Source organism: Lampetra fluviatilis, chromosome 46 (assembly GCF_964198595.1).
Source record: "Lampetra fluviatilis chromosome 46, kcLamFluv1.1, whole genome shotgun sequence".
NCBI lineage: Eukaryota > Metazoa > Chordata > Hyperoartia > Petromyzontiformes > Petromyzontidae > Lampetra > Lampetra fluviatilis.
In genome coordinates, this window is record NC_136320.1 from 6,060,304 (window position 1) to 6,087,376 (window position 27,073).

At 47.3% G+C, this 27,073-nt stretch overlaps 1 protein-coding gene across 2 annotated transcripts; it reads right to left on the minus strand.

Annotated features, from left to right (window-relative positions):
* Positions 1-612: 612 nt before the first annotated feature.
* Positions 613-26,772, minus strand: LOC144947718 (hippocampus abundant transcript 1 protein-like). 2 transcript variants are annotated; one of them, XM_078877031.1, is made up of 13 exons: positions 26,592-26,772; positions 21,240-21,335; positions 19,317-19,379; positions 17,680-17,807; positions 16,749-16,863; positions 16,266-16,484; positions 15,239-15,352; positions 13,417-13,488; positions 11,437-11,549; positions 8,781-8,878; positions 5,615-5,787; positions 4,141-4,405; positions 613-2,455 (listed from the first exon to the last, which is right to left on the minus strand). In XM_078877031.1, the coding sequence occupies exons 1-12, from the start codon at positions 26,670-26,672 to the stop codon at positions 4,184-4,186; spliced, it is 1,494 nt and encodes a 497-aa protein (XP_078733157.1). In that variant the 5' UTR covers positions 26,673-26,772; the 3' UTR covers positions 613-2,455; positions 4,141-4,183. The 2 variants fall into 2 exon arrangements, with proteins under 2 accessions (XP_078733157.1, XP_078733156.1); XM_078877030.1 differs by having other exon boundaries at positions 4,141-4,408.
* Positions 26,773-27,073: the final 301 nt, after the last annotated feature.

Below are 27,073 nucleotides of genomic sequence, written 5' to 3' on the forward strand. Positions count from 1 at the left end.
ACCGTTTAGACAAAAAAAAATTAAAATCTTTCTATTGGTGATCCTCAAGTGATTATCGTGATATGAATGCAAGGAGCGTGGATCTCGGACGTGTTTTCGGATTTGTATTGTGCGTCGTTCGGTGTGACGTCCAACGTTTCACTCCCGAGTGCTGAGACAGCTACTTCTTCAATTACATTCCTGGGAAGCTCCCAGCGAAAAGTTGGACATCAGGCCGAGCAGCACAACCCCGAAAACACATCACGGGGTGAATACAGCACAAGCGCAAAAACCTACAGAGCAACGTAAAGAGTTGTTTTTTGTTGTTGTTTAAATTTCATATTTATCCCATCACCCCAATCTGATCAGCGTTCTAAGGAAGCATTCCTTTAGAACGCAAGGCAACTTCAACAAGGTTTCTACTTTACCGAGTCTCATCAGCAATATCGTGGCTTTATCAGCTCATGGCCAAACGAGGTGTCCAACCCTAAAATGGACAAACAGAAGCTGGATCTTTGCCACTGCTCTGTGCCTTCTGTTCTCTCGCCAGCTGCATGCCGAATCCCAGCACTTGCGAGATCCACACAAACGAATGTTGGAACCATCGATCCGACTTTCGAGACGGCGCAAATCTTTTGTTTAGTTTCGGACTGATTGGAATCGTGCCGCCACGGGTAACGATGTTGCATCCCGTACAACTCCCGCTGAATGCGACGTCGCGTGGCATTGGACGCCATCACGACTGTCGGCACGGAGATGTTGTGATACTCGTGCGCAACGGCGAACGATCCGAAAATCCACATGACGATCCGAAACTGACCTTAAAACTCCACGACGTTTAAAATCTGAAGCCCATCTGTGATCGTGCACCTGTGTTGCGAGACGCTTAACCAAACATTGGGACACAATCGGAGAAAGCGGGGGGGGGGGGGGGGGGAGAGCAAGCGACTAATATTGGAGCAGCCCGTACCCCCAAGGTAAAGCTACGTAAGGGTGGACCACGGAGTGTCGACTGAGATGTGGCAGCAGGAAAGAAGCGATGGGGTCGTGCAGTGTCATCGTAGGCATCGGCCGTAATGAATGCTTGAGCGACTGCTCAGCCACCCAGAGGATCGACCTCTCAAAGTGGACACAGGGGGGGGGCATTGCTGTAAATTAGGGGGGGCACATGTCCCCCCACCCCAAGACCCCCTAGAGAGACGCTACCACCCATTTTGCTCGAGGGGTAATAAAATAAAGGTCGCAGTGTGACAACAGCAACCTTATTAAGCAAACAAACATACCGGTCTTTTACTTATTTTGCTCGTGGGTGATAATCCTTTGCCGCAGGTGGTGGAGTTTATAGAGAACAAAAAAAATGCATGTCCGGGGGCTTTGAGGTAGGTACGCAGGTGAAGCAGAGGTGGCTAGCCACGTGGCTCAAGAGGGTCTCAATGGCCACGTCAGAGCACTAAGCCAACGACAAATGAGAGCCTAGGTTCGAATCCGGGTTTCCAGTCACAGTGAAACCGGGCCACTCGGTGAGCGAGCTGCGAGTGAATTAATTCCCTTGATTCTGTGCGGCAATCGCTGCGCTTAAAAGAAACTCCCAACGTTGAATTTGGTTTTGGCTCGGTTCAGCTTATGCCAGCTCTGAGCACCAAACTTTATCTGTGGACGTATGTTGAACTTCTTTCGCGCCGTACGTAGTCAACCGTTCTAATCGGGGGTGCGGACCGCCTGCCATGACAAGACGCCAACAACAACAATAATAATAACACACCAGGAGATTTTAAACCGAAAGTCAGGTGTACAGTGAAACTACCTTTGTTACCCAGCAGCAGTGGGAGCAGGGGGGCTAATTCTGTAACGTCCCCTGAGCCGGTTTAAGTCTGACGATAAAACTCACGTGATAGTGAGAACTAAAACAACAAACGTCCCACAGACTTCTTCGCAACCGGGAGGTGGGGCGGCTCAGGAGACCGGACAGCGATAACGCACACACGCACACACACAAGCAAACATTTACACTTCGTACAAATGTACAGCTTATAAAACAACACAGCTGCCTTTTTTTTTACCATCCCAAAACGCGTTGTCGGCTTTCATTGCTTGGCGCCCCCAATGAAACACGGGACCCTCGGCGGGCGGGTGGGCGGGATCGCCGACCCGTCGTTCCATCTCCTGGCACGTCTCCCCGCCCCGCCTCCCATCGATGAATTTCCCCCGCGCCACGAACAAGACGGCGATTTCTCCGCAGTTCAAGTCGGCGACGCTCACGACGACGACAACGACGCACGGCAGCCTCCTCCTCGCGTCAAGTTTTTTTTTCTTCTCTTTTTTGTTGTTTTGTTTTTTTCCTTCTTCCCCAAACACACAAAAAAAAAACACGAGTAGATTTTTGTTGTTGTTTTGTTCGCCCGTTGTCTTTGTTGTTGTTTTTAAGACGCCTGCCGGCTGGGGCACGGCGGGACGTGTCGGCACAGTGTCGCCTCTCCTGAAAGAAGGCACAAATTCAGGTCGATTAAATTATTGTTCGGCCCTTCCCCCCCGCGGGTTTGATAATCCACTGAAGTGTTCAATGGCATTATGGATGAGACGTTCCCTACCCATGATAATGCGGGAATTTTTATTTGTGCTTATTTAATACGGTTGTTGTTTCAAGTACCTCACCATATTAATTTATTGACAGATGATTTTGCTTGTGTACATTTAAAGAGCCTTCGAGAGCTTCCCCGAGGCTTGAATATGCATATTTTCTGGAGATTTCTGCTAGATTTTCTGTCGTCGCCTCCGTGACACGAATACAAACATGGATATTTAAATTAGAGGTGGCTTCTAAGTCCCCGTGTTAACCAGGATTTTGTGCTGCCCTCTGTCCGCTCGAAACCATTCCGCGCCGAGGGACGGAAAAGACAACGCAATTTGGATGACGGTTCGGTGGGTGGCGTTCTACCCTTGAGCACACGAGAGAACGTGTGTTTGATTATTTTAAACGCAGTTTCTGAGCACAGGCCCAAAGGTCCAAAGTGTATAGTTTGTTGTTGTAACATTGTGACCCCGTGCCCCTACTGGGCATCTGTGAAAAATAGATTTATAGCTCATCGGATTCCTCCAGTATAAATATTCAGATTCTGACTGTGTCAAGCAGCCTGCAACAAACAGCACTGTTGTCACAGCTGCAACAGATAAGAGGTCACACGATGACCAACTGCTCATGTTTTACGGTGACCATAAAGCAAACGCCTCTCGAAACAACAACCTTGAATCCAAGGCCGTAGCCATGGAGTCAACATTGGGGGGGGACCAAATCTTCCAGGGTGTCTGGGGGTCCCAACCCAGAAAATATCTAAATTTGAAAACGAATTTGCTGCCTAAAATATTAAAAAATTCCCTAACGCACGGGATGGACTTTTTATTTATTTTTTATAATAATGTCTAAGAGTGTATTGTATTACATTGTCCTGTTTGTACTTTTTTACCTTATCTTGTTTCATTGTATGTAATGGCAGAAATTAGGGATTCATAAAGTACAACCATAACCACAATCATATTTATATGAAGACAAGTCCAGATATTGTGGCCAAGGTTTAGCAAATTGTTGTTTTTATTATGATTTTTTTATAGCAATATATTGGGGGGGACGTTTTGAGCATTTTTGAATATTGGGGGGGGGGGGGGGGTGTCACCCCCCCCCCCCCCCCAATATATATTATAATTACAACCTTGCTTCAATCCATACAGCGTCACATGTACTCGCATCTCAAGAGACTTTGCAGGAAAGAAGGGAGAAGCCCTCACCCAGCAGTGGATTTACAAACGGGCTGCACACGTACGTGTGCGTGCGTGCATACGTACGAGTAGTGTAGTGGTTAGCGCTACGCTGCACTACGAACCCGGCGACCCGAGTTCGATTCCCGCTCACGGCCAATGCCAGTGACGATTATCTGAACCGGCCCTGGGTCTCCCCTAGGTAGACTCGGCCTCAAATGAGTACCTAGTGCAGTGTGTTAACATCGCCACCGGGGAGACAAAGGCGGCCGGGGCGTGGCGTTGGCCACACACCCCCTCGCGTGCCGCATTCCGTCTTTCATAGATGCTACTCGCTAACAGCACTCGCCCCAACAGTCTGTTCAAGCCACACGGGAGGGGGGGGGGGGGAATCTTTGTCTTTGTACGTACGTGTGGACGCGCGTGCGCACGCGCGCATCTCCCCCCTCTCGGCTCACACGGGGCTGTCCTGCAGCAGCGGCTCCTCGCCCTCCGTCACGGGCGGCGAGTGCGCGTGGCCCCCCGCGTGGCCCCCCGCGTGGCCCCCCGCGTGGCCCCCCGCGTGCCTCCTGTACGCGGGCGCCAGGCCCGTGTGCTCGGGGATGAACAGCGCCACGAGCAGCGCCAGCAGCACCAGGAAGGCGCCGAACAGGAACGGTGGCCCCGGGATGATGGTCTGCTGCGAGGGGGAGCGGGGTGGGGGTGTCAAGAGTCAACGTCGACGAGGTGACCGGCGGCTCGCTCGCCGAGAGCTCGGAGCCACCAGCCGGCGCCGCCCAGATCCTGAGTTCAAACGCGGGCAGCCGCCCCGTGGTGAAACCGGGGTTTCTCAAGCGCGGTGGAGCAACGGCGCTCTCCGTTTCGGCAGAAGAGTCTGCAGCGGGAGTGGGGGTCACAGGTCAGGGGTACCATTCAAGGTTAAAGGTATCATATCGACTAGAGCAGGTGTGGCCAAATTGTATCAAGAACCAAGAGCCAAAAGAAGTACCCGTGAGTTCTGCAAATTTCAAAGTGTGTATATATTGACAGTTATCGACACAGCACGGGAGACGTTCAAGATGGCAGTTGGCCAGCACTGGACTACAGGGTCAGAATACTAGATCTTACTCAACCCTCACCACCCCCGGTAGTTTAACCCTCACCGTCCGATTCTGATCACAGTGGGCAGTGGGGGGGGGGGAAGGAGTAGGAGCTGCAGTGGGTAAAGTAATATTGTTGTAATAGTATTGTAATCCAGGGTTGGAATCATACATGGCATTCTCACCCTTGCCGATCTCGTATAGGAGCATAAACCATCACGTGAACTCCGGTCATCCTCGCAGCGGCTCTTGGCTGGCCATCGAACAAGGATGGTCACCGCATCGGGGTGCTTTCAGATGTACTTCTGCGGCCGTCTGGAATGCTCTTCCTTCCGATCTTAGGAAGCCACTGGAGTTGTGCACTTTTAAATAATTTAGAATGGAAACTAATTTGCCTATAACTGCTTTTTGTGTTTAGTTTGTTCTTCCCCGATGCCTATGATTAGCACGGGTGACTATGTACGGTGCGAAAGAAGTTTAACAGAAATATGTTTGGGGTGCCGCCATGGCGAGATGTTAACTACCTGGCCCGGTGTACAGGAGGTCGTGGGTTCGATCCCAACCCCGACACCTGCTGTATATTTTGAGTTTGCATGCCTCTCTCTCTTCTCGTGGTCGCGTGGATTTTTCTCCAGGTCCTCTGGTTTTTCCCTCCACATTTTGAATCAACGTGCATTCGTAGTATTTGGCTGCAATAAATTGCTAAATAATAAGCGACTTCGTTGAGCGATCATTTCCTATACATAGCTCAGTGCGCCTTACCTGGTAGAAAAAAACAAGTTATAACCCCAAACTACCCCCGTCACCTGCGTGGAGGGCCGGTGCGGCGTGCGAGGCTCGCCCTGGGGGGCGGCGCTATCGCCCATGGCCGGTAGCTCGTCCAGCTCCACGTGGAAGAGGTAGAAGATGAAGCCGTAGAGTGCGGGGCCCAGGCCGTTGCACAGCCCCCGGATCCCCGTCACCATGCCCTGCACCACGCCTGGGGAGCCGCCGCAAGAGGGCCGGCGCACGGGGGAGACACGCAGGTGAGACACGCGCGTGAGACGGGGGAGACGCACTGGTGATACAGGAGGAAGACAGGGGTGACACAGCGGAGACAGGAGGGAGACAGTGGGGAGACAAGGGAGAGAGGAAAGACGGGTGAGACAAGGGGGGAGGACGAGGGAGACGCGAGGGAGAGAAGAGAGGGAAGACATGGGTGTGACAGGGTGTGACAGGGGGAGACACGAGAGATGGCGGGGAGACAGGAGAGAGATGGGAGGAGACAGGAGGGAGACAGAAGGGAGGCAGGGGGAGGTAGAAGGGAGAGGGGGGAGACAGGGTTGAGACAGCGGGAAGAAAGTAGAGGGGATGGAAAAGGAAGGAAAGGAAGAGATGGAGAAGCGGGGATGGAATGTGATGTGAAGGATCGAACGCAATGGGACAGGAGGGATAGGATGAAACAGCAGGGATAAGATGAAACGGGAAGAGGTGAGATGAGAAGAAACAGGATGAGATGGGAAGTATTGGACAGGATGAGAGAGATGGAATGCAATAACATGTCAGTAATGGGACAGCAGGAGATGGGATGGGATAAGGAGATGGGATAAGGAGATAGCATGGGGTGGAATGGGAAATGATGGGATAAGACAGGAAGAGGTGGGATGGGACAGGAGATGGTATGGCACAAGGTGAGTGAGGGAGCCAGGGAGTCCAGCAGAGAGACAGAGAGAGAAGCGTGGCACACCGGCCAGATAACTCGACCAACGTCATTGGTTCATCAGGGTTGGTCAGGTGGCTCAGATGGCAAATACTCTTTCAAAGCACACAGCGTTGGTGTACGGTGATTTTTGTCTGCAATATTTTGCTGTCTTTTCTTGGATTTTCTGTTTGCACTTAGTCACATAGTCACTTTAAGATGTTTTTTTGTTCATGTTTTTGTTTTTTGTTTGTTGCGGTTGCACCCGATTCAAGAGCCGAATGGCTCACAGGGCTATACCTAATAAATTAACTTGAACTTGAAATGAACTTGAGCTGGCACCGCTGAGACCCTGGGCTCGATTCAGGGTCTCAGCCGCCCATGCCGACATCGGGTTCTCAAGAGTTAAGGAGTTGGTCTCTGCCCGATAACCAATGACTGCAGAAAAAAAGCATCTATTACATTAAAATGAGTCTCATCACTGAATTTGTATAGGACATTCAAATAAACTGACAGAGATGAGATATTGGAACTCGAAATGTATTGCTACAGAAGGATACCACATCTAAGCTGGGCCCAAAGAGTGACCAACGTAGATGGAAGAATAAGTAATATTTAAAAAAAAAAAATTAAACACGCTTTAATGAAATGTACCGTACGAGTAATGGCAGAACTCCACAACTCCAAGAAGTGGCCCCGAGGCTTGCCATCACGTAAGGGACCGTGGTGATTTACAGCCAACGTCAGTTGAGCGTGGACAATTAGACCCAAGCCGAAACATAACATATAAAAATGAATGTTTAAAAATATTTTTAAATTTTTTATGATAGAATATAGTATTGTCATCAGTATGACACAAGTATACCAAGTTTGCAGTCGATACCACATTGGAAAGTGGGTTAAAATTGAGTTACAAGATTTGAGGATACGACAACGACGACAATGACAACAACAGACAGATTGAGTTAAATAAAAACGCGTAAAAAGGTTGCACACAGAAGAAGAGAACCTGATGATGCAGGCAGTGATGAGAAGGAAACTGGCACTATTTGAACACATGTGTAGGAATGGATAACAACAAGAAAATTGAAAGTGTGCTGTTCGGTAAAAATGGATGGGACCATAACAAGAGCAAGACCAAACAGAAAATGGCTTGATGATGACAAAAGATTTCGATTTAAAGCTTTCGTGACTGCAGGGATTCATCTTCTTGGTTCTTTTGGTAAAGTCACGTAGAAGGGAAATAATAAAATAAAAAAAATTATATCATTATGTAAAATTTTTATTATTTTATTATTTCCCTTCTACGTGACTTTACCGAAAGAACCAAGAAGATGACAAAAGAGACTGGTGCAATCAAGATGTGCGCACTACTTTAGCATGTGTTCTGATTTAGTGTGCTGATCTTAAAGGTGCATTGAAAAATTGTTGATACTCCGACTGATGCTCCTGCTGTTGTGGAGTGACTCATGCAGCCAGCTATGGCTGCAGGGTTTGCTGGTACATGTTGTTTATGTCGTTTATTGTGAAAATTCGGTCACAGTTCCTATGATCACTGTTACATTGATTTTATGGCTTTATTTTGGTGATTTCGAAAACGTTGTTTTGGTTTGGCCATCTTTGTTTGTTGTAGTACAGAGTTAGACTGATGGCCTTAATCTAAGTTGTCTTGTGGTTGTTGTTGTTGTTTGACTTGCACATCACTGGGATTTGTGCACACAGCGTTGGTGTACAGTGCTTTTTCTGCAATATTTTGCTGTCTTTTCTTGGATTTTCTATTTGCACTTAGTCACATAGTCACTTTAAGATATTTTCTTGTTCATGTTTTTGTTTTTTGTTTGTTGCGGTTCAAGTTCATTTATTTGGTATAGCCCTGTGAGCCATTCGGCTCTTGAATCGGGTGCAACCGTAACAAACAAAAAACATGAACAAAAAAACATCTTAAAGTGAAAATGTGACTAAGTGCAAACAGAAAATCCAAGAAAAGACAGCAAAATATTGCATAAAAAGCACCGTACACCAACGCTGTGTGCAAGCACCCGATTCAAGAGCCGAATGGCTCACAGGGCTATACCAAATAAATGAAACTGAAAACTGAATATTGGCACAAGACAAAGGAAAGTGAAAACAAATGACGAAATGTGTGGTGGACACCAATGGGCTATCTGCCCATGAATCGTGATGACAATGATGATGATGAACCGAGTACTAAACATGTTCCGATTGCCATACGACAAACACCGCTTTGACAGCGCTGGGGCGACTGCCGGAGCGAGTGCCGGGGCGATTGTTACCCTGCTGATCAGCGTCGGCGTTCCGCGACACGAGCGCCGACACGGCGGGGAATGTGATGCTGGACATGGCGGCCACGGCGCCTGACGCCCACATCATCCTGCAAAGACAAAGACCCCCCACATAGCGTTAACAGACCGATGGGGCAAGTGCCGATAGCGAGCGGGGATGGGTTCGCCAGCAGCCCACAACCGGCCGGCCGCCTTTGTCTCCCGAGCAGCGATGTTTACACACCGCACCAGGTACTCGTTTGAGGCTGAGTTGACCGAGAGGAGGGCCCAGGATTGGTCACTGGTGTTGGCCGTGAGCGCAAATTGAACTCGGGTCGCCGGGTTCGTAGTGCAGCGCACTAACCACTACGTTACCGCTCCCCGCTACATTTCGCCGCTTGTGCGCACACACACTCACACGTGTGTATATGTATTTAGAAACAAATGCAAACACGTACATGCAAGTTCAAGTCAAGTTAATTTGTTTAACGAGGTGAGAACGAGGAGGCTCATTTATAGGAGTGACCTGGTAAAAGCATAACCAACAAAGAAAATAACAGCAACGAAACAAAAGAATAATCATGGCAAACACAACCGTGTCACATGAAAAGCTAGCATATTGCACAACACATAAATCAATGTTAAATAATGCATTCCCTGTAGCATCAGCCGGTAATACGCTTGTACGCATGCACAAGTACACCCCACAGCCACAACAACAACCGCCATTCGCCCCTAAGTGTCGGTAACGTCACCACGGCACTTGCGCCAGGTTATGTACACTTTAAGGCCACGTAAAGTGTCAAAGGCTCGCTGCTGGCAGGAGGTCATGGGACAGACCCAGGTGCCATGGGTAGCCTGGCTGAGAGGACTGGCAGATGCACCACCTGTGCTGCCCACTGTGACAATTGGCTGCATTTTAACTGCCCGGCGCTGTGCCTGTTATTGTGTGCGTCGCTCATAAAACAACATTAATACACATATGTACTCATCTGCATGCAAGTACACAAAAAAAGATCCCCCATATAGCCTGTAACAGAATGTAGGGGCAAGTGCTGTTAGCGAGCACCTATGAAGGTCGGCACGACACGCGAGGGGGTGGGTGGCCAACACCACGCCCGGCCGCCTTTGTCTCCCTAGTGGCGATGTTTACACATCGCACCAGGTACTCATTTGGGGCTGAGTCGACCTAGGGGAGGTCCAGGACCGGTTCAGATAATCGTCACTGGTGTTGGGCGTGAGCGGGTATCGAACCCGGGTCACCAGGTTCGTAGCGCAGCGCGCTAACCGCTACAATACCGCTCTCCACAAGCAAATACAAAGTACACACACACATTCTTAGGTTTTTTCCGGTAAAGTCACGTAGGTAAAACATTCAAATTAATAAAAGTAAAATAAAATAAAAATCACGACGTTTCGGAGGCAACACAAGCCTCCGTCTTCATGGGCCTCCGAAACGTCGTGATTTTTATTAAAATTTTATTTTACTTTTATTAATTTTAATGTTTTAGCTACGTGACTTTACTAAAAAAACCTAAGAATATGAATCCTTGCAGTCACGAAAGCTTCAAATCTAGAATACACACACACACATGCACACCTACGTCCACAAACAGGTTGAATGGAACTGAAGGCTTTGATAAGGTATCATTTAATTGAAACTCACATTTGAGTTGTGAAACTAAGGTGAAAAGATATTTGTAGGCAACTCAGTTGGCAGCCTACTACTCAACTCCTTCACTCACACAATAAGTAACGCAGCCAATCAATACTTAGTCCTGCCACCCAACTACCAATGACCTGCCACAGCCTCTCACCCAACCACCTAATACCTAACCAAACCACACATTAAACACATTGTAACAAACCCAGCTACAAATTAAACCAGTTCTAACACTTTCTGTAAATGATGAGACGCTCATCGGACAGATATATGCATGCCAGAGTAATAATCAAAATCCTACACGCAGAATGTTATATCGTGACAACATAATCGGTCCTCCCTTCATGACTTGTAATGATGCGTGTAAAGTGACACCAGTATACCGCGTGGTGTAGTGCTAAGCCATGCATTAGACCACCAAGATTTCAAATGGTGGCCATATTATTTGACACGACAGCAGAATACAGGCACAACTGCACAATCACCGATTTCATCCTTGTTAGGAATCATCGGTAGAGTTTCGCCTTCAGGGCGTTATGTTGACAAGCCACTCAGTATCCCAAACATGTGCATGTCCTAAAGAATTGTTATTATCTCAACCAGATGTTCACGCTGCCACCCACTCTCTCACCTCAGACATTCACCCAACCACAGATAACCCCCCCATTTTTCGATTGCCACATCAGAGCCGAGCCAGAGTGGGGCCCCTCATGGTACTAGCGGATCTCCACTTGCCACTTGATGTGCCGGGCCGAAACCAAACCTTGCTGCGCTGGCCTCAGTATCTCCAAATCAGGACCAGAAGCTAAAAAAATTATTAATCAGTCGGCACACGGGTCATCTACATCTGTCTCGACTCGTTCACCACGCGCGACGTAAGTGGCACGGTTCTGTTTCTGCAGTGGAAAAACAACAGCGTGCCTTCTGAGGTGCGCTGGGCTGGCTCGGCACAGTCATGGAGCAGTTCGGTTTGTGAAGTGAAAGAGAAATAAGACGGCAACTCACCAGGGCTGGGAGCCAAACCCGTACCACGTGAGCTGCAGCATCTGGAAGCCGAGTCCCAGGAGGATGGTGTTTCTGTTCCCGATCGACCGCATTAGCACGCTCAACACAAGCGTCTGCGGCACCGTGACAGGTCAGAGGTCACGCAATAACGGGTTAGAGGTCAGGTAATAAAGGAAAAACGTTCTGCTGCATGCACACACAAACACACCCGGTAGTCGGGTCCCCCAGAGGTCAGGGTTTTGAGGTCATACTGCTGAGAACCTTGGTTAAAATCCAGACAGCTGCCTGTGATTAAACCGGGTTCTCAAATGTATTACATTGATGGTCTCAGCCTAGTCATCGTCGCATTCAATTTGGTTCAGCAGTTACTTTAGCCAATTTACAGCTCTAAGAATGCAAAATGTGTTGTTGTCATGTGACAAACATGACTTTTATGTGTCATGTGGCGAGTGGGAAAGTGCTGCCCCCCCCCCGCTATGTGTACCAGACATCACTTGAAGGGGTCTCAGAGGTAGCTCTGCTTTATCCGCTTCTGTGGACCATTCCCTAACATGCAGGGTAGCACTGTTCTGTGAGAGTTCTGAGAGTAACACTAATAGCACAATCGGGATAAAAATTCTGAAAAAATACGAAACTTAAAAAAAATAAAGCTCACAATGTGCTTGTAGATTAACGGACGTGTTTACGTTGTTCGTCATCATCATACTCATCATCAGATACGATTATTCTACGAGCCATCGCAGTCTCTCACAATCATGCTATGTATTCTATGGTTCTTTCGGTAAAGTCACGTAGATAGGAAAAAAAATAACAACAATAAAATAATAAAAAATAAAGTGAGTAAAAATATCACGACGTTTCGATCGCAACACAAGCGGTCGTCATCAGGAACTATCTACATGACTTTACCGAAAGAACCATAGAAGATGAATTCTTGCAGTCGCAAAAGTTTTAAGTCAAAATCATCTTCTGTATTCTGTATTGAAGATACACTGCAATTATCCTTTAGATACACAACTATGCTGTGTGTTCCTCTGTCTGCTTGAAAGAGGAATATGATATTAACATTGCGGTCAACTGTGCCACTATAGTGGAAACCCATACCTTCTAATACAGCTTGAATGCAGTGCCATCACTAATTCCCTGTGGCTCGTGGGGCAGCAAAGGACAAACAACCCATGCATGTATTTGTAACATAATAGATCACAATTGTACAGGATGGCCTAACAGTCAGGACACAGGGTTATTTTGTTTAACACTGGCATTAATGCATTTTAGTTGTTTATTATTTATGTAAAAATGTAATCCATTGCCATTATTGATATTTAGTGTACTTCTTTATTTTCAGATGACTTTGACAAAACTCGACCAAAAACCCCGAATGAATTTAGACAATACATAATTGATGAATGTTCAAAGATTATACCTGCAATCTTAAAAAAAATATTCCTACATTTATTTCAAAGGAAAATTCATGCATCATGAATTGATGTTAATGGAAGTCAGTTTGAACATTTGTTAAAATAAATTAAATAACCGTATGTGATTTGCTACAATATCATAACCGGTGTGTCTTTACTTTTGGGCCACCCTGTATATTCCGGTACAGAGGGCTCGTTAAGATATTACTCGTCGCTGATGCAAGCCGTAGCCAAGAAATACATTTGAGTTTCTGGGTTCATAGGTCAGTGCGCTAACTACCGTGCCACCGTTCCATCCCAGCTACATATTTAGCATAAATAACTTTTATGTTGTGTTGTAAAATTAAAATGTTGTGATGAATAATTTATATTCGCGACTGCAAACATAATTTCACGATTCGTTCATTGCAGTACAATTTTCTAAATTCAGTTTCATTATTTGCTCATTTTCTGAGTGTTAATTTGTCACGTTACAGCAGCTGATGCGAGTGAATCGCTGTGAAAAGTATTTGCTGTTGGCAATGTGAAGCATGGTTGGAGGACTGAATGCATGTCTTACCTGTGCCAGAATTGATAAAACTCCGAGCTCAGCAATGAACGCAGCAACACTGCCAGCTGAAAATCCCATGATCTAACCGCACACAAAAAAGACAAAGGTCCCCCTCCATATAGGCATGTAGACCGCTGGGTCAAGTGCTGTTGTAAGCAAGCACCTTTTAGGCCTGCATAGTGCATCCACATTGACGCACGCACACAAATACACACCCGATGTAGACCCTAACATACAAGACAACTGCTATCAATGGCGGAGCCTGGATTTTCAGGTAGGGGGGGGCAACCCCTCCAGCAATTAAAAATTATAGAGGAGTTGTTAGTAAGTAAGGAGCTTTTTATTCGACGCGTGTGCGGCGATGGCGCAGCCATCGATCGAGGGTCGAATTCGAACCGTGTGTGATCGGCATCGCGCTCGCTGAAGGCGAATGCCTTCAGGGAAGTCGTGGACTGTATACGCAACTGCGCACAATTCTGTGAGTCACTTATACCTGCTTTGCCGTTACTTATTGCCAACTATTGTCCTATCATCTCATAGAGTCCCTGGTACATAATAATATGCTACACAGTGGCAGTGGGGGTCGCAAAATGCCGATTCATTACTAATAAACCCCAATGATTCGAAATTAGGGATTTCGATCAGATCATTGGGGGGGCATGTGCCACCCCACCCCCTGGCTCCACCAGTGACTGCTATTCACCACTAAGTGGCAGTGATGGAACCACAACGATTGTACCACACAAAAGACAAAGATCTCACATATAGCCTTTAACCGACTGCTGGGACAAGTGCTATTAGCGAGTACTCATTCAGGCCCGCAAGACACACAAGTGTTATGGTCGTCTTTGTCTCCCCCGTGCTGATGGTTACACACCCACAGTCTGAGGTCAACGAGTTCGTGACATAAATTGCTAATCACTGTACCACTCCATATACACAGCCTCTTACAAACACACACATGCACAAAATATACACAAATACACACCCAGATACAACAGACGTCATTCACCACTAAGTGGTCGGGTCATGAACCCAGCTCTTATGCCAAACTAACAAACAAATGCACATCCAGATAAATACACAATTACATTCACGCAAATACACAACAACAGCCGCCATTCTCCACTAAGTGACAGTGACGTCACCATAGCACATGTGCCAGGCTAGGTGAACGTTGGTAAGGCCACGTGAAGTGTGGAAGGCACGCAGCTGGCAGGTTACGGGAGAGACCCAGGTGTTATGGATTAACTGAGCGAGATGAATGGGTGAGGCACCAAACAACAACAGCCATCATTCGTCACTGCGCGACTGGATGTCACTACTCTTGTGCCAGGCTCGGTGCATTTTGAAGCGACGTGAAGTCTCGAAGGCTCGCTGGCAGGAGGTCACGGGACAAAAGCATTTGTTATGGGTTAGCAGAGATGACTGGCAGATGCAGGGAAAAAAACCACACACACAAACACGTACGTACATACGTATACTCACGCGAGTCTGGCCTCTTGCCTGCCCCCTCGCCCCATCTTGGTGGCGAGATGTTAACTGCCTCGCCTGGCATGCAGGAGGTCGCGAGTTCAATCCCGACCCTTATACCTGTATATTTTGGATTTTGCATGTTCTCCCCATGGTGGAGTGCATCTTTCTTCGGTTCGTCCGGTATTTTCCCTCCACATTTAGAATCGACGTGTGGGTAGAGGATTCGGCTGCTGCTATAATTTCCACGCCACGGTAAGCCGCTTCATTGCGTGGCCAGGTCGCTTCTGAAAAAGAGGCTATATAGCTCAGTGAGCCTTACCTGGTAAAGAAATAAAAATGTGGTTAGCACTCTCACCTGGCGCAGGTAGAGGAAGAAGCTGGAGTACTGCCCGGCCTCGGGCAGGTAGGACAAGAACACCGTGATGCAGATCAGCAGCACTGTCGAGTCCTGGCCAACCTTACGCAGAGACTGTGCACAGCCACACACACACACACAAGGCCATGGCAGGGACAACACAAAGATCCCCCGTCATGTAGCCTCAAGATATCGTCTTGGTTGTTTCGGTAAAGTCACGTAGAATGGACGGCTGCGTGCGTTGTGGCCGAAACGTCGTGAGAATGATTTTATTAAGTTTTTATTTTATTTTATTATTTCCATTCTACGTGACTTTACCGAAAGAACCAAGAAGATGAATCCGAAAGCTTTAAATCGAAAGCCTCAAGATAATTTTAGGGAACGTATGAAGGCCGGCATGGCACACAATGGGGTGGGAGGCAAGCACCATGCCAGGATGCCTTTGCCACCCTGGTGGTGATGTTTAGACACCGTACCAGGTACGCATTTGAGGCTGAGATGACCTAGGGCATGTCCTAGGACTGGCTCAGATAATCGTCACTGATGTTGGACATGAGAGGGAATCGAACTCGGGTCGCTAGGCTCATAGTGCAGCGCGCAAACAGCTGCGCTCTTGCTCCCCACTGTGGCGGGGGACACACACAAAACTCTTCGGACAATTTAATTTCAATACAAATCTCCCTTCTTTTGCATCTGTGATATACAGCCACATCTCTAGATGTTTTACTATGTTCTTGTTAGATACATTTTTTGACTATTAGCTGGTATTCAATGTGTAAAAAAAAAAAGATTTAAAAAAATGCGCTGTTTAACATGAACAAAAAACTCACACTGGTCAACGACACTGCCTTAAAAGAACAAAAATATACAGAATTGGCACTGTTTCAGGCGGTTGCTGTTCTTCATAGCACATAGCATGTGCACGTATTTGTGTGAGCGTTCAACATCCAACGCCACCCCCCCCCCCCTCCTTCTGCCCTACCCAACGTTGCCCGTATCTCCTGGCCGCATTCATTCGTCCACTCACAGCAAAGGGGTCGGCCTGCTCCCAAGAGATGGGCGCCCCCCACGAGGCCGGCCGCATCTTCTCGGGCAGCGACTCGGGCACCGCGACGAGAATGAAGGCGATGTCCAGCAGGGCCACGCCGGTGGCCAGCGCCACCACCAGCCCGTCGCCGTAGGCCGTGCTCAGGTACGCGCCGATCGCCGGGCTGGTCACCAGGCTGGCCGCGAACGTTGCCGACACCTGCTCAAACACGCGCGCGCACACGAACGCACGGGCACAAACGCACACGCACTGCTACAGCGGAGGGTCGTCTTGCCAAGTGAAAATTGAGAGGCACTAGGATGGTCTCAAATATTGTATATGTAGATTAAAAACTCAAGTGCTCTTTTTGTGTGTAGTTTGTAGTCCTTCCCCCACGTACCCCCGATTAGCACGCTTGGCTACGTACGGTGTGAAAGAAGTTCACCACATATTGGGGGGGGGGGGGCGATTGGCACGGCTCACCAGGCCATATGCGGAGCTGCGCTCGTGCTCGGGCGTCACGTCGGCCACGTAGGCGAATACCACGGAGAAGGTGACCGAGAAGATCCCCGACACGGAGATGATGGCAAAGTACCACCTGTACGAACACACACACACACAACGACACACACACACACAGATACACACACACACGTGCACACACACACACACCACACACACACACAACGACACACGCACACACACACAGATACACACACACACGCGCACACACACACCACACACGCACACACACACACACAACGACCCACACACACACAATACAATCTATACAGTGTACATAGCGTCTACATGCACCCATATCTGAAGATGCTGTGCAGAAACGGTGAGCATAATTTACATTAGAGTGAGACAGGCAGTCAGTTACATGTCTCTGTAAGAGATTGTGTGAGCTTCTGAGTTTCTGTGCGAGTCTCAAGGTCTGTGTGCGAGTCTATAGGTCATCAACTGAGACATGATGGGATCGGGCACATAAAATGCCCAACACAATGGATTGTGCTGCACTACTTCTCTGCTGCCTACGATTTAGCCCCGCAACCGCCTACGACACCTTGTATACACGTTGTAGTCATCCATCCGAACACTATCCAGGCTAAAGGCCTGCTTAGCTTCTGAGCTATGATGAGATGGGGTGCATTCTGGGCGATCGGGACATGTATACCAATATATTTGGTTAGATCGTGATTTGAAGCTTTCGTGACTGCAGGAATCCATACTCTTTGCTTCTTTCGGTAAAGTCACGTAGGTATTTATTTTATACCTACGTGACTTTACCGAAAGAACCAACGAATATTTGGTTATATGTTTGGCCGAATTTATATTAATATGACTATTTGTATACGCTCAGACAATCGTTTAGCAAGTGGAAGTGTTGGCAAGCATGAGCCCTCCTCACCAGGGACTGATCCTCATGAGCGGGATGGGTGCGCAGGTGAAGAAGACAGTGAGCAGCAGGAAAGACTTGCGACCCCAGACGTCGGACAACGCGCCAATGAGAGGCGCGCTGAGAAATGACAGCAAGCCCTGCTCGCGTGCAAAAACCACGGGGACGCACACGCGCGCACACTTGTACACGAGTGACACGACATAATTGCACAACTCACGTCAACAAACGCGCGCAAATAACAGCCATTCCATGTCATCATGACAGCACCCACACGCATCACACAAACACTCGGCACCTCATGTCACAACACAGATCACAACACAGATCAATCGTTACACAACTCCCATCAACAAACATGTGCACCTCCACGCACGCACATCACACCACACTTCAGCTCATTTGTAAAACCAGTACAAAGATCCCCCGGATCGCCTAAACACTGTTGTTCACGAGTACCTATGAAGGTTGGGACAACACATGAGGGGGTGGGTGGCCAGTACCACGCCCAACTACCTTTGTCTCCCTACCGGCTATGTTTACACATCGCAACAGGTACTCATTTTGGGTTGAGCGCACCAAGGGGAGGCCCAGGACGGGTTTAGATCATCGTCACCGGTGTTGGCCGTGACCAGGAATCGAACTCGGGTCGCCGGGTTCTTAGTGCAGCGCGCTAACCGCTGCACGACCGCTATTCACATGTGACAACAGACGCCTTGCACACACACACATCACACGATCACTGTATATCTCATTGCATCACTGTCGTTAGAGCTGTATGAAACATATTCTTGGTTAGAGCTGTGGATTTCACACCTGATGATGATTGCTTGTGTTGCAGTGGAAACGTCGTGAGAATTTTTATTGTTTTTTTATATATTATTTTATTATTTCCCTTCTCGTGACTTTACCGAAAGAACCAAGAATATGAATCCCTGCAGTCACGAAAGCTTTAAATCTAAATTTGTATGAAACATATACAAATATTTTCAATTCCTCTATAGCATCAAAGCACCACCAGACGACGCTGAAAATATTACAGGACCCTCAGCCATATTTTAATCCGCAACTTCAAGCATTCTACCACACCTGGCCTCTGCATTCTTGAGATTTGATCGCGATTAGCAGAATTATTTGTGGGACAAAAACGTGACCGATTACCCACACGGGGCTGTGTCTAGCACCCTGGGTTCTCAATCGGACCGGCCCCAAGGAGATCCTCGCTGGATTGGACGGGACAGCGGATGCGGTGACGTGGCTTGTTGCACAGCCCCGCGATTTGAGCCCAGCGGCCACCCTGGTTAATACTGTGGTGCGTATTAACGATAAAATATGCGTCATCCGTTTCATGGTTAACGATACAGACACATTGACGTTCTTAAAAAACAACAGTACGCAAATGCGTGCAGGCATCGCGGTCCAAATTGAATAAATTACTTGAAAAATTACTAGATATAATTGGCAATATCGCCACCTTCTGGAAGACGAATGCTCACTCGAAGGCCTATGCTGTGATCACCTTGTACAGCACAGGGCCAGCTGCCACGGTGGGGTGCTCATTTTGGCTACGATGCGGCAGAGGGCCTCAAAGCTGCATGGCGCGAGAGGCGCGGTGTAAATATTCAGCGGTGACGATGAGCGGCTCGTACCTTGACACCCTGTATGAGGCCGTTCATGAGGAACGTGTGCTGGGGAAAGGTCTCGTGCAGCACCTGCACACGACACACAGCGAGGTCAGCACGGTCTTGGCACGCAAAACCACCCACCCCCTCCCTCCAACCGACACCCCGAGTAGGCGTCGATACAGCGGAGTAGCTATCGCATGTGTAGCAAGTGCAGCTGCACTGGAGCACTGGGGCTCAAGAGGTTCAATTGCCGGAGGGACACAGACGCCAGGAAAAAATAGAGCCGGAAAGTTGAACACAAGGGACGCCGTTAATTCCTTGAATCAGGGCCCATGCCAACCACGCTGCGCACCAGCATCAACTGTAGACATGCGGTGATTTTACTGATACAAGAGACAATTGAAAGGTGTGTGCCCTCACACGAAACCTTAATGAGTGGCCTTAATGGAGCTGTATTGGGTCTCTATATCAGTGTTCTTCATTGCAAGGCCCGTGGGCCACTGGCGGCCACTGGTGGCCTTTAGTGCGGCCCCCCACACAACACAACACGTGACAACACCACCTTGCAGGCGGTGTGGCGGCCCTCACACCGATGTCTTATTGGTGAAAATGGCCCACCTCTGAAAATGAGTAACGAACACTGCTCTACATGGTCCACATCGAGTACAATGAACCTGGTCCATTATCATCATCAATGTCCCAAGGTTTTAATCTCCACCCAGAATAACTATTCTTCTCACCCATCAAACCACTTGCTCACAGCACAAGTGACTATAAAATTGTTATCCTGCCGTGTGATTCCATAATTGTGAAAATGTGTCGCAGCCGTGGTGGCTAGATGTTAACTTTCTCGCATGGTGGTGGGTTCGATCCCGACCCTAACGCCTGCTGTATATTTGGAGTTTGCATATCCTCTCTCCCCCTGGTCGCGTGGAATTTTCTCCGGGTCCTCCAGTTTCTCCTCCACATATAGAAGCAACATCATACGTTTAGAGTTTTGGCTGCTGTACATTTCCACGCAACAAGCCACTTCGTTGAGCTATCATTTGTGGCCAGGTCGCTCCTGAAAAAGAGCTATTGACCTCAGTGGGCCTCACCTGGTAAAAAACTAAAATAGTTAATAGATGCGGACAAAGTCGTAAGTTTCACATATATAAGAACGAAGTGATAATAAAGCCTAAAGCCTGCAGTGTAACAGGGCCATATGGAAGGCATGAGTATGACGATTGCTGGAATGTGATTGCGAACAAAAAGAGGAAGTGTTTCACACAGGCAGCCACAAAGAAAGCCACGGAAACCGCTTTCTCATTGAGCATGTCGCCATTAAGTGCAAGAGGGCGAAAGCGGGGGGAGAAGGGTGTGTTTTGCCATTGCCCGAATAAGTCGTGGAGGAGCAGCGACGTTTCTGGGAACTATCGCGGCCAGATGTGTTTCTCCGCTCCGTTGAATTTGACGAAGCGAAAGCGAGCGAATGACACATTTGTGTCGATGTGTACAGTGTGTCCTCAAAATAAACGCCGGAATTCTTCAAGGGCGCGGTCTCGTTTTATTAACAAAACCCCCGTTATTTCCATTATAATGAAGGAAAGCCAAGAAACCAAAACAATTGAAAAAACCACAGGCCTGAAAATCAATGTGTGCGTACGTTTGTGTGCGTGTCAATCCCAAATTTGATTGCCGCTCATGGTCAACACCAGTGACGATTATCTGAACCAGTCCTGGGCCTCCCCTAGGTCGACTCAGCCTCATATGAGTACATATACCTGTTGTGATGTGTAAACATCGCCACTGGGGAGACAAAGGCGGTCTGTCGTGGTGCTGGTCACCCACCCCCTCGTGTGCTGTGCCGGCCTTCATAGTTTGCTCGCAAATAACACATGCCCCAACAGTCTGTTAAGGCTATAGGCGGATCTGCCATTCCACATGTGTGTGTTTGCGCGCACGTACGGTCAGCGTGGGTGCAGTGAGAAGCCCCCATGCGAAGAACTCGAGGAAGATGACGAAGGCTGCGTGGTAGACGCTCGGCTGGCCAATTCCACGAGGCTGCGGAAAAAATGAAGGACAACGATGCTACTCATCACCACGATGCCGTCGTGGTCACTGTGCTTGGCACAAGCGGCACCGGCCAGCCACCGCCGCCGCCACCGGTCAAGCAAAAGCTCACCGCTGGCAGCGTAAGATTTGCAGTTGTTTTGTAAAATACCGTACATTTCATCACTACCATCATCAGCTACAATGAACCCACGGATAGATCGAAGCGTTCACAAATCGTCGTCATCCCTCATGGTCCCACGACGCACGATTTGTGGTGGTGGTAGGTGAGATGTTTTTTTGGTTAAGGGTACTTGTGTGTGTTGAGGTGTTTACTGTGATTCCATGTTTAGTCAACAGCAGGGATGTAAACTCAATTACTGATTATAATTTCCTGTTAACATTCATGCATGTCTGTATGTATGTTGAACGTCTTTCACAACATACGTAGCCCACTGCGCTAATCGAAGGTGCAGGGTAAGGGCAATGCAGTAACAGTAATATCCTGAATAGCTCACATTCACTAGCCATGATCCATTCACTGCTGGACGAATGCCTCCCCAAGCCTTTGCCATCCATCGTAGTCTCGTGATCCAACAAACCACGTGCTTCCTCTGCATGCGAGTTGATTTCATCGCTCTACCTCTACGGACAACCTTCTCTCGGCGTGTTGCCTTATTTGGCTGCCACTCCCTATTCAGTCTCCACCAGCAGCCATCAAATGCTTCCAGCGAAGTGTCCTGCGCAAGCCCACTTACTTCTCTATACTGAGCCTCTGACTTGCTTACATTTTCGATACTTGTGTTCCTCTACCAAAGCATGCCACTCTCCATCCTTCTCTGCATATTTTTCAGTTTCTGTTCCCTATTCACCACCAGCTTCCATGTTGCATATGCACATGTCATGGTGCTTATTTTCAGCGAACACTGAATTGGGATGGCAGACAACAGTGCAGCACCACTTCTGCACTCCGCAAAAGCAATTCACTATTCATTGGTAATGAAGTCATTTCCGAGTCTGTGCCAGGCGTATACACAAAGGCATACATTTCCCCATTAGCCTTATAGAAGTGCTGGAGCTAGTACAGTTGGCAAGCATCTATTAAGGCTGGAATAAAGAACGAGTGGTGTGGTCAGTAGTGCACTCAGTCACCACGCCAGCTACTTGGCCCATAATGAGTACAGTGCACTTACAATTGCACCATTTCTCACTATAAACGGAAAGATACATATCCCTTGCAGAGTCTTACAAACTGTTAAGGTAAGTACTGTTAAAAAACACCTATTAAAGCTGGGATGGTTTATGAGAGGGTGGTGTGACCAAGACTACACCATGCCACCTTTGCATCTCTATTGTTGTTAACACAACACTATATAAACAAATACACGTGCTCACTTACACAAGGAAACAAAGACAAAAATGCCCTGTATAGCCTTCACAGACTATTGGGACAGTCCAGCACGGTAGACCTAGGGGGTGGGTGGCCAGCACCACGCCCGGCATTTTTGTCTCCCCAGTGGCGATGTTTACACATCGCACCAGGTACTCATTTAAGGCCGAGTCGACCTAGGGGAGGGCCAGGACTGGTTCAGATAATCGTCACTGATGTTGGCCATGAGCGGGAATCGATCTTTGGTAGCCGGGTTCGTAGCACAGCGCGCTAACCGCTACACCACCACTCCCCACTGCTCACACACACACACGCATGCGTGTAAATATTCCCTAACAACACCAAGTCATAGTTACGCAAAAGTAGGTTAATATTAAGGCATCTAGATTGTTTAACAGTAAATCCACAAGGCAAATTAGTGACGCTGCTCACTGCCATAATTGACATGCTGATGTGTTGACTTTCTCTCTGTGATTATCAAGGCCACAGTGTCAGTTGACTTATGATGGCAGCTTCCTGATAGCACGACAAACATACTATGTCTCGAAACATGACACGTGCTTGTGTGCAGACCTCAATATATGTTCGCTAACGGGACTGGCGCCAGCAGGCTAAAATGAGGGGGTCTTGTTGCCTATAATAAAAAATAAATTGACAGGCTCTATGTGAAAAAACCAGCTAAAAGGATTACTCATCGTAATATTATCATAACAATGTTAATTCCAGCATTAACCTATCACATCAACTCATCATGGTATGAACATCGTCTGGTCTTCATAACACAGTATCACTAGAATGTTTTATGCTAAATGTACAGTATTGTATCAGCAACTTCATCAAATTCATTACAATTTTACTCCAATTTCACCACCACGTGCTATGCCTGCGAGGGTAGGATTTCACTTCTGCTCCATTTCGAATTTCCCTGTCGCTTCACAGCGATATAAACGTATATTCTGAATATTCTCACTGAGTTTCAAGACTCTTTTTCTAAGGAGGGTCCTGCATTGGGATGTTTGGGTCATTCCTTCTTTCGGAATGCTTTGAATGTGGGAGGAAAATAGAGTACACATCATGGAAACCCATTATGCTTGAGATGGGAGAACACTTATAGGGTCCACAGAAACGGGTTCACCGACCCACACTTAGTTCTGGCCACCTTACAGCCCAACAGTTTTCACTCATCTGTGTGTGATCCACTAACCCTTGCCTCTACAACACTAAATCACAGGTGTGAGCCACCACACTTGGCTGTGAATAAAAAATCCATGTTGTCAATATTTCATACGAATTAACGATAACTGGATTTGAAAAAGGGTTTTCAACCATTGATCACACTCAATTTACAAAGGATTAATGAACTTCAAATACCCTTATTCATGGTTTTGTGTATTATGAAAATGCATTTGATTCAATGGACAGACAGTCATCCCAGCTGTCATAAACAAGGCTTCAATAAAACATCCGTTAACTTCTGAAAACCATTTACAATATGGGAGATACACTTAGGTTGCATGGAGAAAGTGATACGTTACAGCAACCTTAAAAGATGTTTTCTAAAAAGTGTATTGGGGCAATAAAAGGCATAAATAAAAAAATAGAATGGATTAACCATTTAAGGTTTGCTGATGACAAAATAATTTAATCAAATAATGGAAGTAAATTGTAAATTAAAGAATTAAACAATGAAGGCTGCAAAGTTAGGCTCAAAATATTTAGAACTATCTTAATTTAGGAGCTTTCGTGACTGCAGGAATTATTCTTTGGTTCTTTTCGGTTAAGTCACGTCTAAAAATAAAATAATAAATTAAAATAACATATTACGACGTTTCGATTGTGTTGCAATCGAAACGTCGTAATATGTTATTTTAATTTATTATTTTATTTTTAGACGTGACTTAACCGAAAAGAACCAAAGAATATTTAGAGCTGTACAAAAGTCACGTACAGAAAGAATAATTTATACTGGAGGGCCGCAACTGGAAATCACAGAAATGTGTAACTACGGCTCTCACCAACAGTAGCTCTGGGTCCAAATGATGACATAAGAGGCGGGTGATATCAGTATGGGGTGCGTTTGTAAAAAAAAAATCATAACTAAAAACAACATACGACTGTGCTTGAAAACCCAAAGGTTTCAATCAACAAAATAACCTCAGCACATTTGTAAATAAGACTGCACGTAAATAAAAATATATAATAGGCGATGCTCCAGGTAATGGCCCTTCTTCATAGCAAATACATCGTGCTATGTACGTGCTTGTGCACCATTGTCAATGCAACATCACCAAATCATATATTTTGGTTACAAAACGTGTATATTACCGTCCATGACATATCAATCAGTAGCACGTACACTGGCATAACTAAAACTAATAAATACACAAAAACGGAAAAGTATGGATACATTCATACTTAGAATTACACAGAGAGACAGAGGGCAACACATGGCTCGGATAACAAATCATTATCCGAAAAACATTAACCGCTAAGAAATGTAACTGGGATTGATGAGTAGGGCACATTAACAGATGGATTGATGGCCAAAGGACAATACAGGACTGGTGATGGAACGTCGTACAAAGGAGAAGAAGCAACAGCAACGGGGAGATGGAGCAATGGGAGATGGAGCAATGGGATCTTCTAATTTGCAGCAGGGAGTGGACTCTGTCATCACGGAACTGCGTGGGGTGGGAATGGTCTGTAAGAGGCCTTCATCCAGCAGTGGATAGTTTGATGAAGTATGGCTGTATTATTTTATTTAAAGCTTTCGTGACTCCAGGGATTCATATTCTTGGTTATTTCGGTAAAAGTCACGTGACTTTACCGAAATAACCAAGAGCATGGCTGTATTGTCATAAATATAAGATCTTACCAACTACATCTTTAACGTAACAATATTTAGCAGGCTAACGTTTCAGGCAATGGTCCCTCTTCAGTTTCGATAGTGATATAGTTTCTGTTTTAATGGCAGTCGACGTTCCAAGCGCAGGAAATTGACGGGGGGGGGGGGGGGATACCTAAAACATGTGCTACGGCCCCGCCACGCCGGATCAGCCTTGAGGATTATTTCACCAAAATTCACGCCGAGCCCGTGCGAGTTGGTGAAAGCGTTAAGCATATCTATGGGAACATAGAAGTAAAGTACAATGGGGTTTTCCCTCTTCTGCCCCAAGGCCCAATTGACACCTTGTGCATGGTGGTACCCATTGCAACACTATCCAGGCACAACCCTGCTGAACGTCTGAGATCCGACGAGATCGAGCGAAATTCCGTGTGATTTGATCAAAGGCTGATACGAAATAAATCAAGGCGAATGAGAAATATTTCACGCAATATGGGTTCGTTCGGCTATTACTGGTTTGTTGTTCGCTATTAACAATACATGAGAATCAATAACTAAGTCCAGTACGCATCGCTCCTATAGACGAAAACATATGGAATCACAGTACACATCTGCACATGATTACCCTTGAATCAAAACAGTACGACAACCTACCCGCCACCACAAATCGCGCATGAGCGCATTAAACATATCCACTATTATCACCATCGTCAGACATGCTCAATCCACTGCTGGATGAATGTTTCCCATAAGTCGTCATCTGTCACGGTGCTGCGACGCATCATATCACCGAGTAACTGCACACGAGCGGATTTCACCGCTCCATCTCCCACGGTGGTCACCCTCTATCACAACCACAATAAAAAAAATCACACATTTACACCAATTTCTATCGCCCCTCGTTCCGCGACCGATGCGGCCTGGGGTTCCCTCGCCGCTCAAGTCCCACTGTCACCGGGCGGAGAATCTAGCCTAGACCGTTGTCTCTCTTGCGGCCTACTCGGCAGACCCGAACACTCCATCGAAAACTCACCGCGCCGCCCTCCTTGATGATGAGTTTTTTGGCGAGCATCACGCTGCGATTTACCCTCTTCTTTTTCTTGCCCTGCGTCATATTATCATCATCTTCAGCGGCGGATAAAATCAATACCCGCTACCTCCTGCCCGCCTCCGCTATTGTAAGCGAACTTCTCCGTTTGGGCCGGCGGCGTGACGTCACCCGCGCGTGTTGACGCCTCACCTCCGCGTTGGAGAAAATTACGTCATCGCCGCTGTTTTTGTTGTGTGACGTTGTTTGCATAAAAAAATACCCCGTGTTGCGGGATGACGTCACTAATCTGATCCACCAAACCGTTGACGATTATACTTCTGCGGTGACGTCATATCGCGCGAGTTGGCGTGTTGCGCGTGACGTCACGGGGGTTGCCTGCGGGTGACGTAATTCGAATGTTGCCTAGCAACGCTGGGACGCCGACCCCCCCCTGCCCCCACCCCCCACAGCACGCGGCCCCGCCC

Bases quoted from the DNA above. Each gene is read 5' to 3' on its own strand.
- LOC144947718 (XM_078877030.1), bottom strand. From the start codon at position 26,672: ATGACGCAGGGCAAGAAAAAGAAGAGGGTAAATCGCAGCGTGATGCTC. The intron at 17,808-19,316 runs GTACGAGCCGCT...GCACGCGAGCAG, and splicing joins GCCTCATACAGGGTGTCAAG to GGCTTGCTGTCATTTCTCAG. The intron at 5,788-8,780 runs GTAACAATCGCC...GCGGCTCCCCAG, and splicing joins CGCCGACGCTGATCAGCAGG to GCGTGGTGCAGGGCATGGTG.